At 50.3% G+C, this 10,690-nt stretch overlaps 1 protein-coding gene, 2 non-coding genes and 1 pseudogene across 3 annotated transcripts; 3 read left to right on the top strand and 1 right to left on the bottom strand.

The window, feature by feature from the left end:
• Positions 1 to 10,690, top strand: part of LOC142596361 (uncharacterized) — a 488,757-nt pseudogene that overhangs the window by 402,818 nt on the left and 75,249 nt on the right.
• LOC142596368 (olfactory receptor 14J1-like) lies at positions 20 to 3,479 on the top strand. The gene is made up of 2 exons (XM_075725499.1): positions 20 to 30; positions 2,555 to 3,479. Exons 1-2 carry the CDS (start codon positions 20 to 22, stop codon positions 3,477 to 3,479), a joined length of 936 nt encoding a protein of 311 aa, XP_075581614.1.
• On the top strand, positions 2,130 to 2,203 carry TRNAN-GUU (transfer RNA asparagine (anticodon GUU)). The gene has a single exon. It is a non-coding gene; the product is annotated as a tRNA-Asn (tRNA).
• Positions 6,664 to 6,737, bottom strand: TRNAN-GUU (transfer RNA asparagine (anticodon GUU)). The gene has a single exon. It is a non-coding gene; the product is annotated as a tRNA-Asn (tRNA).

The following is a 10,690-nucleotide window of genomic DNA, read 5'->3' on the forward strand; positions in this document are numbered from 1 at the left end:
TGGCCCATAGACGAAGGGAATGATATCTCTGTGTGTATATATCAAGATAGGGAAAGCAGTGGTGATTAATTAGAACAGATTGGAAAGGGGAGGGCCGGTGCATGACGTAGATGGTATAGAATAAGGGGTGGATACTGTCCTGGTGTCGGCTGGGATAGAGTTAATTTTCTTCCTAGTAGCAGGCACAGTGCTGTGTTTTGGATTTAGGAGGAGAAGAATGTTGATAACACCCTGATGTTTTTAGTTGTTGCTGAGTACTGCTTATGCTAGTCAAGGACTTTTTCAGCTTCCCATGCTCTGCCAGGCGCACAAGAAACTGGGAGGGGGCACAGCCAGAATAGTTGATCCAAACTGACCAAAGGGCTATTCCATACCATGTGACGTCATGCTCAGTGTATAAACTGGGGGGGGGGGTTGGCCGGGGAGCAGCGATCGTTGCTCGGGGACTGTCTGGGTATCGGTCGGCGGGTGGTGAGCAATTGCATTGTGCATCACTTGCTTTGTATATGATTATTATTATTATCATTATTTTATTGTTGTTATTATTATCATTACAATTTTACTTTATTTCAATTATTAAGCTGTTCTTATCTCAACCCAGGAGTGTTTCTCACTCTTACTCCTCCAATTCCTTCCCCCATCCCATCGGGGTAGGGGGAGTGAGCGAGCGGCCGCGTGGTGCTTAGTCGCTGGCTGGGGCTAAACCACGACAGTCCTTACGGTCATTCTGTGAGTCTATGGTTCTGTGATTCTGTGAAAAGATGTTATAATGTCTCAGGTCTATATGATGAGTCCCTCAGGATGAGCAAGTCCACCTAGACGCAACTTCCAGGTGGATGGGTGATGCCATTAACGGTAAAACTTAAGCACCAACGGAGACCAATGAGGAAAGCCAATGTTCTGGATTAAGAACTTCCTGGGAAGAGCAAAAAGGAAAGATTGGGTCCCTGGGTGAAAACCACCCCATGCTCTCGGGGTTAGTATCTAGTATCCTTCCCTTCCCTTCCCTTTTCCTTTTCTCCCTACCCTAGTTCCACCAGCTGCTCAAAGTAGCTGAAGGGAAGTCTCTGCAAATCCACAGAGAACACATTTCCTTAGCTACTATATGCATTTTATAGTGCATTTTAACAATCTTAAAGCACAACCAAGGTATCAGTTAAAAGTGCCAAGAGACCAGGGAGAATGACAAAAATAGACCTTTATGTTCCTACCTGTCCTCTCCTATGTATCCCACTGAAGGTTTTCCACTAAGGTTCCCCACTGTGGAAGGTGGACTTCAGTGGAAGCAACCTGGACTTCAGATACAGCTGAGGAATGTGGTCTATATTTTATTAAACTATCCCTTTCTTCTTTCTTCTTTTTTTTTTTTTTTCTTTTTTTCTTTTTTTCCCCCTTGGCAGGTAGGAACTATCCTTATGTGACCGTGCACAGATGGTTCACCAAACAAAGGAGGTAGGAACTGGTACAAATGCACCTTCAGCTGCAGAATTTAGTGTGTAAAGCTTAGATCTGAGAAAGCATGATGCAAGTCCCAGGTGGCTGATGATAGAAATGGCAGGGTGCGTGGGAGGTGGCGGGGGACAGAGTTTGCCCACATGGCTGTCGTACGGAAAGGACCTTACTTTTCCTACCTATTCAGACTTCATCAGGAGACACTCCGGATCAACAGGAATTGGGGAAGCCTGGTGTCACTTGTTCAGTAAGTAGAAAAATAAAGAAAACCGGTAAAGGAAGAGATCCTGGTTTATTGTTATTTATTGCTGAAATCATCCTAAAAACATGAGTTGAGGAAGCGCATCTTGGTGAGGGGAGGAGCTCCCCGAGGCACCTCTGAGACACCTTTGAGGTCTAAGCGCTTGTGCAAGGCTGCCGGAGGAGTTGATTTGGTGGCCACCTTTGTATTGCAGATGGATGGTCTGCAGTGGGCAGGGAATGAGACGAGACCGCTACGAGAAATGCCGTGGGAGGGGAGGTCTGGTGCTTAGGGAAAGAAGGATGAAGGGTGGACATTCAAGGTTATGGTGTTTCTCTTCCCAAGTCACACCATGACACGTGGCAAAGCTCTGCTTCCCCAGAAATGGCCAAACATCTGCCTGCCGATGGGAAGCTCTACAGGGCTCACGTTGGGAGTCTCTGTGGCGCAATTGGCTAGCGCGTTCGGCTGTTAACCGAAAGGCTGGTGGTTCGAGCCCACCCAGGGACGGGTTCCCCCTTCCCGGCCCAGGGCAGGGGGGTTGGAACTAGCTGACCTTTAAGGTCCCTTCCAGCCCAGACCGCTCTATGGCTCTATAAAAAGAGGAAGCTATTCAGTCCCCTCAGCAAAGGCAGAGGAAGGAGGGCAATCTGGTAGGAATTCCTTATTCTGCTTTGCTTGCACAGGAGGGTTCTCTTGAGAAGAAGAGAGGTGATGTGGGCACTTTCGATGACAAACAGAACAGGTTTTCCTCAGACAAGGCTGCCCTACCTTGTCCATATCTTTTTCTCCTCGGACAGCACAGGAGTCCCAGAAGGAGCAGATGTCCAACAGCAGCTCCATCATTGAGTTCCTCCTCAGCAGCTCCATCACTGAGTTCCTCCTCCTGGCATTTGCAGACACGCGGGAGCTGCAGCTCCTGCACTTCTGGCTCTTCCTGGGCATCTACCTGGCTGCCCTCCTGGGCAACGGCCTCATCATCACTGCCATAGCCTGCGACCACCGCCTCCACACCCCCATGTACTTCTTCCTCCTCAACCTCTCCCTCCTCGACCTGGGCTCTGTCTCCTCCACTCTCCCCAAATCCGTGGCCAATTCCCTCTGGGACACCAGGATTATTTCCTACTATGGATGTGCTGCCCAGGTCTCTATGTTTGTCTTGTTTGTCACAGGAGAGTTTTATCTTCTCACCATCACGGCCTACGACCGCTACCTTGCCATCTGCAGGCCCCTGCACTATGGGACCCTCCTGGGCAGCAGAGCCTGTGTCAAAATGGCAGCAGCTGCCTGGGGCAGTGGGGTCCTCCATGGCCTGCTGCACACTGCCAATACATTTTCACTACCACTCTGCCAAGGCAGTACCATAGACCAGTTCTTCTGTGAACTTCCTCAGCTCCTCAAGCTCACCTGTTCCGATGACTACCTCAGGGAAGTTGGGCTTCTTGTGTTCAGTCTAGCTTTAGCATTTGTTGGTTTTATTTTCATTGTTCTGTGCTATGTGCAGATCTTCAGGGCTGTGCTGAGGATCCCCTCTGAACAGGGATGGCACAAAGCCTTTGCCACATGCCTCCCTCACCTGGCTGGGGCCTCCCTGTTTGTCAGCACTGGCATGTTTGCCTACCTGAAGCCCTCCTCCATCTCTTCGTCGTCCCTGGACCTGGTGGTCGCAGTTCTGTACTCGGTGGTGCCTCCAGCATTCAACCCCCTCATCTGCAGCATGAGGAACCAGGAGCTCCGGGACGGCTTGAGGGAAGTCGTTCAATGGGTTCACCTTCAGCAGCAGTAAGCTGCCCATCTCTCCTCACAGGTTATTCCTAATTTTCCCAGGACAGGCTGGTGTTTTATTTGCTTTTGCATCCGTGACGATCATGCTCATACAGAAATGTTTGAATTCACTCCATAACTCCACAGGTATGATCCTGCTGCGCCTACTAACCTAGAGGCCTTTGGTAAATGTGTCATCACAGTGTCAGGCTTGTCTTCCCGAGCAGCATCTCTGCCATAAAAGGTTGTCTCCCCAGCGCAATGCCCGAAGGTTGGGCTCTTCTTCCTGCTGAAGTCAGCAATAGGTTCCAAGAACTGCATTCTCCATGGGCTTCTGAAGTGCTTGCTTCTCCATGGCCTCACGGGAAGGGTGACAGGAAGATGTGTTGGGGAATGAGGGCTGGACTCAGCTCTCACTTGTGGGTGCCCAGTGCCACTGAGGATGGTGAAGAGGCTCTGAATTGCCTGCCCAGGGCTCTTCCACATGCAGCAGAGCTGAATGATAGCTGCCTGGCTTTCTGGAAGGGAATCTGGAGCCCCCAGGAGAGCAGAGCACCATGTTCCTGAGGCGGGCCTGGCAGAACAAGAGACTATCCAAGATGATGTTACCCAAAGGGAAAGCACTATATTTAAGTATCCACAAGGAAACAAGGTCTCTGCCAAGACCAGGAAAGGCAGAGCTCTGCACTTTTATGGTTGCTGTATGCCATACCAATGGTGTTACAGTAAGAATCACCCAGATTAATGCAGAATGAACTTTGATGAAACCGAGCAAAGTGCAGCGGTGATGGAACCACAACTGGCTTCGGCACGCAACAATCCAACACCACACACCACCTCTCCCACCCTGAAAGATTGCTATGACAGATGGAGCCCAAAGTCAAGGACTGAATGAACTCAACGGACATTTTACAGGGATGGCCCGCAGACTAAGGGAATGATATCTGTGTGTATATATCAAAAGACAGGAAAAGTGGTGGTGTATTGTATTGGAATGTATTGGAAAGCGCAGGACCTGGGCATGACGTAGATGGTATAGAATAAGGGGTGGATACGGTAGTGGCTTTGGCTGGGATAGAGTGGATTTTCTTCCTAGTAGCTGGCAAAGTGCTGTGTTTTGGATTTCGTATGAGAATAATGTTGATAACACGCTGATGTTTTGCTGTTGCTAGGTATGGCTTATACTAAGTGAAGGACTTTTCAGCTTCCCATGCTCTGCCAGGTGCACAAGAAGCTGGGCGGGAGCCTAGTCAGGGCAGCTGACCCAAACTGGCCAAAGGGCTATTCCATACCATATGATGTCATGCTCAGTATACAAACTGGGGGGAGCTGGCCTGGGCGCATCAGTCGGTGCTCGGGGACGGGCTGGGCATCGGTCAGTGTGTGGTGAGCATTTGCATTGTGCATCACTTGTTTTGTATATTCTTTTATTATTATTATTATTATTATTACTACTACTACTACTACTACTATTATTTTCTCTTCCTCTGCTGTCCTATTAAACTGTCTCTATCTCAACCCATGGGTTTTACTTTTTTTTCTGATTCTTTCCCCACCCCAACGGTGGGTGGGGGGGGTGGGGGGAGGGTGAGCGAGCAGCTGTGTGGTTCTTAGTTGCCAACTGGGGTTAAACCTGATGAGGGAAGATGATGATAAAGTCCATAGTGTGGATGGACCAAAGGCTGTTCATCCCCCAAAGACTTTCTCTGCAGCACCCTGTCTGTCCTGGAGTTTGTCTTGCAAGCCGCACAGCTGTGCGGAGTTTCTGTAGAGTCACCAAACACCTCTCTGGACAAGGTGTCATTGCCCAGCCTTGTTTCTCTGGCCTTGCAGTCTGCTGGGCAGTCTGTGGGCACCTCGGTTCCTTGTTACGTCAGCCTCTGTCAAACACGCCAGCATATGAAGCAGAGTTGGGGCCCTGGGGCCCTGTTACCATGTTTACCTGTAACGACCCTGTGCTCAGCCCTGGTGCCACAGCTGAGATGCTGTAGCCCCAGTGTGCTCAGGCAGGAGGAGCTGGAGCACAGACAGGAGGAGCTGGAGCCTCACAGCGCTGTGATGTTTTTGGATGAAATTAGATGTGGTGGGACAACTTGCTCATTTGGGGTACTTCAATGGAGGGATAGAGGCTCTTCAGAAGAGAGTGGCAGCGAAGGTGAGGACGGGGGATACCCCCAGTGTGAATGGGCAGCTCAGATGGATGGAGCTCTTCTAGGACGGTTAGCTTCTCTCATTGAGGATTAGAGGAGCCGGTAAGGGTTGGCAGTTATGAACCTCTGAATGAGAGTGAGGAAGCAGGAAAAGTCTTCTGTCAGCAACCCAAGGAAGTCTGCAGGTCAATGAGCCAGTTCCTGTGGGGGATGGTAATTGCCCTGGCACTCACAGACCAGGCAAAACAAGGTGCAAACAGTCTGGAGGATCTTGGGACCACTTCTTAAGACAGCTGCCCATCGTGCCAACAAGGGCCCTGGATGCTCACCTGGATCCAGTACTGGCAAACAAGGAAGAGCTGGTCAGGAATGTGATAATCAGTGTCATCCTTGGCTGTAGCAACAATGGTGGGGTCCCAGAATGACAGCGGGGTGAAGACAGCAAGTATCAGAGCCTTGGGGCTCCAGAGAAGAATTTGACTTACTCAGGGGACAGATACAGGTAGGGTCTCCCAGGCCTTTGTGCCTTCAGGCAGGGCTCTGGAGAAGAACGACCGGCAGTGGATGGGGATGAAGTCAGGTGAAAGGAGTAACATTAAAGAAATTAAGTTTAATAACATTAAAGAAATTAATTTATCATCATCAAGAAGGTGAAGAAATTATTTTAAAGCATGTTACCATTACTGGATCTAGTGAGAGTAGAAATGAGGCAAATTACTTGGTGGGTTGACCCCAGCCGGCAGTTAAGTGCCCACCCAGCTGCTGGCTCACCACCATCCCCCACCGCGAGCGGCATGGGGGAGAGCATCGGAAGGGCAGAAAATCTCATGGGTCAAGACAAAGACAGTTCACTAAGTGAAGCAAAGCAAAGCAAAGCTGCGTGTGCAAGCAAAGCAGAATAAGGAATTCCTACCAGATTGCCCTCCTTCCTCTGCCTTTGCTGAGGGGACTGAATAGCTTCCTCTTTTTATAGAGCCATAGAGCGGTCTGGGCTGGAAGGGACCTTAAAGGTCAGCTAGTTCCAACCCCCCTGCCCTGGGCCGGGAAGGGGGAACCTGTCCCTGGGTGGGCTCGAACCACCAGCCTTTCGGTTAACAGCCGAACGCGCTAGCCAATTGCGCCACAGAGACTCCCAACGTGAGCCCTGTAGAGCTTCCCATCGGCAGGCAGATGTTTGGCCATTTCTGGGGAAGCAGAGCTTTGCCACGTGTCATGGTGTGACTTGGGAAGAGAAACACCATAACCTTGAATGTCCACCCTTCATCCTTCTTTCCCTAAGCACCAGACCTCCCCTCCCACGGCATTTCTCGTAGCGGTCTCGTCTCATTCCCTGCCCACTGCAGACCATCCATCTGCAATACAAAGGTGGCCACCAAATCAACTCCTCCGGCAGCCTTGCACAAGCGCTTAGACCTCAAAGGTGTCTCAGAGGTGCCTCGGGGAGCTCCTCCCCTCACCAAGATGCGCTTCCTCAACTCATGTTTTTAGGATGATTTCAGCAATAAATAACAATAAACCAGGATCTCTTCCTTTACCGGTTTTCTTTATTTTTCTACTTACTGAACAAGTGACACCAGGCTTCCCCAATTCCTGTTGATCCGGAGTGTCTCCTGATGAAGTCTGAATAGGTAGGAAAAGTAAGGTCCTTTCCGTACGACAGCCATGTGGGCAAACTCTGTCCCGCGCCACCTCCCACGCACCCTGCCATTTCTATCATCAGCCACCTGGGACTTGCATCATGCTTTCTCAGATCTAAGCTTTACACACTAAATTCTGCAGCTGAAGGTGCATTTGTACCAGTTCCTACCTCCTTTGTTTGGTGAACCATCTGTGCACGGTCACATAAGGATAGTTCCTACCTGCCAAGGGGGAAAAAAAGAAAAAAAAAAAAAAAAAAAAAAAAAAAGAAGAAAGAAGAAAGGGATAGTTTAATAAAATATAGACCACATTCCTCAGCTGTATCTGAAGTCCAGGTTGCTTCCACTGAAGTCCACCTTCCACAGTGGGGAACCTTAGTGGAAAACCTTCAGTGGGATACATAGGAGAGGACAGGTAGGAACATAATTAAGGATTTGGTGAAAGGGACCATCAGGCAGACTGCAGAAAGTTGAGAAGGGGTCAGTTTAAGGAGTACATGTGGAAAGATGTGAAAGAGTAGTGGGAGTCAATGCAGAGGAAGATCAGTATTTCTTCTCACGAACATAGCATATTGGCTGGAATTTTGGCATCATGGAATGAGTGGCAGAAGCACCCCATTGTGACTGGCCCAGATGCTCCGTCCATCCTTGGCATAGATTACCTCAGGAGAGGGTATTTCAAGGACCCAAAAGGATACCGGTGGGCTTTTGGTATAGCTGCCTTGGAGACGGAGGAAACTAAACAGCTGTCCACCTTGCCCCGTCTCTCAGAGGACCCTTCTATTGTGGGGTTGCTGAGGGTCGAAGAACAACTGGTGCCAATCGCTACCACAACTGTGCACCGGCGGCAATATCGCACCAACCGAGACTCCCTGATTCCCATCCGTAACCTGATTCGTCGACTGGAGAGCCAGGGAGTGATCAGCAAGACTCGCTCACCCTTTAACAGTCCCACATGGCCAGTGCGAAAGTCTAATGGGGAGTGGAGACTAGCAGTGGACTATCGTGGCCTGAACGAAGTTACACCGCCGCTGAGTGCTGCCGTGCCAGACATGCTAGAACTTCAATACGAACTGGAGTCAAAGGCAGCCAAGTGGTGTGCCACCATTGACGTCGCTAAGGCATTTTTCTCCATCCCTTTGGCAGCAGAGTGCAGGCCCGAGCTTGCTTTTACCTGGAGGGGTGTTCAGTACACCTGGAACCGACTGCCCCAGGGGTGGAAGCACAGCCCCACCGTTTGCCATGGACTGATCCAGACAGCACTGGAACAGAGTGAAGCTCCAGAACATCTGCAGTGCATTGATGTCATCATTGTGTGGGGCAATACAGCAGAAGAAGGTTTTGAGAAGGGAAAGAAAATAGTCCAAATCCTTCTGAAGGCCGGTTTTGCCATCAAACAGAGTAAGGTCAAGGGACCTGCACAGGAGATCCAGTTTTTAGGAATAAAATGGCAAGATGGACGTCGTCAGATCCCAATGGAGGTGATCAACAAAACAACAGCTATGTCCCCACCAACTAGCAAAAAGGAAACACAAGCTCTCTTAGGCGCTGTGGGTTTTTGGAGAATGCATATTCCAAATTACAGCCAGATCGTAAGCCCTCTCTATCAAGTGACCCGGAAGAAGAACGATTTCCAATGGGGCCCTGAGCAACAACAAGCCTTTGAACAAATTAAACGGGAGGTAGTTCATGCAGTAGCCCTTGGGCCAGCCCGGGCAGGGCAGGATATTAAAAATGTGCTCTACACCGCAGCCGGGGAGAATGGCCCTACCTGGAGCCTCTGGCAGAAAGCACCAGGGGAGACTCGAGGCCGACCCCGAGGGTTTTGGAGTCGGGCATACAGAGGATCCAAAGCCCGCTATACTCCAACTGAGAAAGAGATATTGGCAGCGTATGAAGGGGTTTGAGCTGCTTGGGAAGTGGTTGGTACTGAAGCACAGCTCCTGCTGGCACCCTGACTGCTGGTGCTGGGCTGGATGTTCAAAGGCAGGGTGCCCTCTACGCATCATGCAACTGATGCTACGTGGAGTAAGTGGGTGGCACTAATCACACAACAGGCTCGAATAGGAAACCCCAGTCCCCCAGGAATCTTGGAAGTGATCATGGACTGGGCAGAAGGAAAAAAACTTAGAATATCACTAGAGGAGGAGGTGACACGTGCTGAAGAGGCCCCACTGTATAATAAATTGCCAGAAAATGAGAAGCAATATGCCCTGTTCACTGATGGGTCCTGTCGTCTTGTGGGAAAGCATCGGAGGTGGAAAGCTGCTGTATGGAGTCCTACACGAGAAGTTGCAGAAACTGCTGAAGGGGAAGGGGAGTCGAGTCAGTTTGCAGAGGTGAAAGCCATCCAGCTGGCTTTAGATATTGCTGAACGAGAAAAGTGGCTGGTCCTTTATCTCTGTACTGACTCATGGATGGTGGCAAATGCCCTGTGGGGGTGGCTGCAGCAATGGAAGCAGAGCAACTGGCACTGGCAGCGCAGAGGCAAACCCATCTGGGCTGCCGCATTGTGGCAAGATATTGCTGCCCGGGTAGAGAACCTGGTTGTAAAAGTACGTCACGTAGATGCTCATGTACCCAAGAGTCGGGCCACTGAAGAACATCAAAACAACCAGCAGGTGGGTCAGTCTGCTAAGACTGAAGTGGCTCAGGTGGATCTGGACTGGCAACATAAGGGTGAATTATTTATAGCTGGGTGGGCCCACGACGCCTCAGGCCATCAAGGAAGGGATGCAACATATGGATGGGCTCATGATCGAGGGGTGGACTTAACTATGGACAGTATTGCACAGGTTATTCATGAATGTGAAACGTGCGCTGCAATCAAGCAAGCCAAGCGGTTCAAGCCCCTCGGGTATAGTGAACGATGGCTAAAATATAAATATGGGGAGGCCTGGCAGATTGATTCTATCACACTCCCACAAACCCGCCAAGGCAAGCGCTATGTGCTCACCATGGTGGAAGCAACCACCGGATGGCTGGAAACATATCCCGTGCCCCGTGCCACCGCCCGGAACACCATCCTGGGCCTTGAAAAGCAAGTCCTGTGGCGACACGGCACCCCAGAAAGAATCGAGTCAGACAACGGGACTCATTTCCGAAACAACCTCCTAGACACCTGGGCCAAAGAGCACGGCACTGAGTGGGTGTATCACATCCCCTGTCATGCACCAGCCTCCGGGAAAATCGAGCGATACAATGGGCTGTTAAAGACTACCCTGAGAGCAATGGGTGGTGGGACATTCAAACATTGGGATACGCATTTAGCGAAAGCCACCTGGTTAGTCAACACCAGGGGATCTGCCAATCGAGCTGGCCCTGCCCAATCAAAACTTCTACGTACTGTAGAAGGAGATAAAGTCCCTGTAGTGCACATAAAAAATATGTTGGGGAAGACAGTCTGGGTTGCTTCCCCCTCTGGCAAAGGCAAACCCATTCGTCGG

This window comes from Pelecanus crispus, chromosome 31 (genome assembly GCF_030463565.1).
Source record: "Pelecanus crispus isolate bPelCri1 chromosome 31, bPelCri1.pri, whole genome shotgun sequence".
NCBI lineage: Eukaryota > Metazoa > Chordata > Aves > Pelecaniformes > Pelecanidae > Pelecanus > Pelecanus crispus.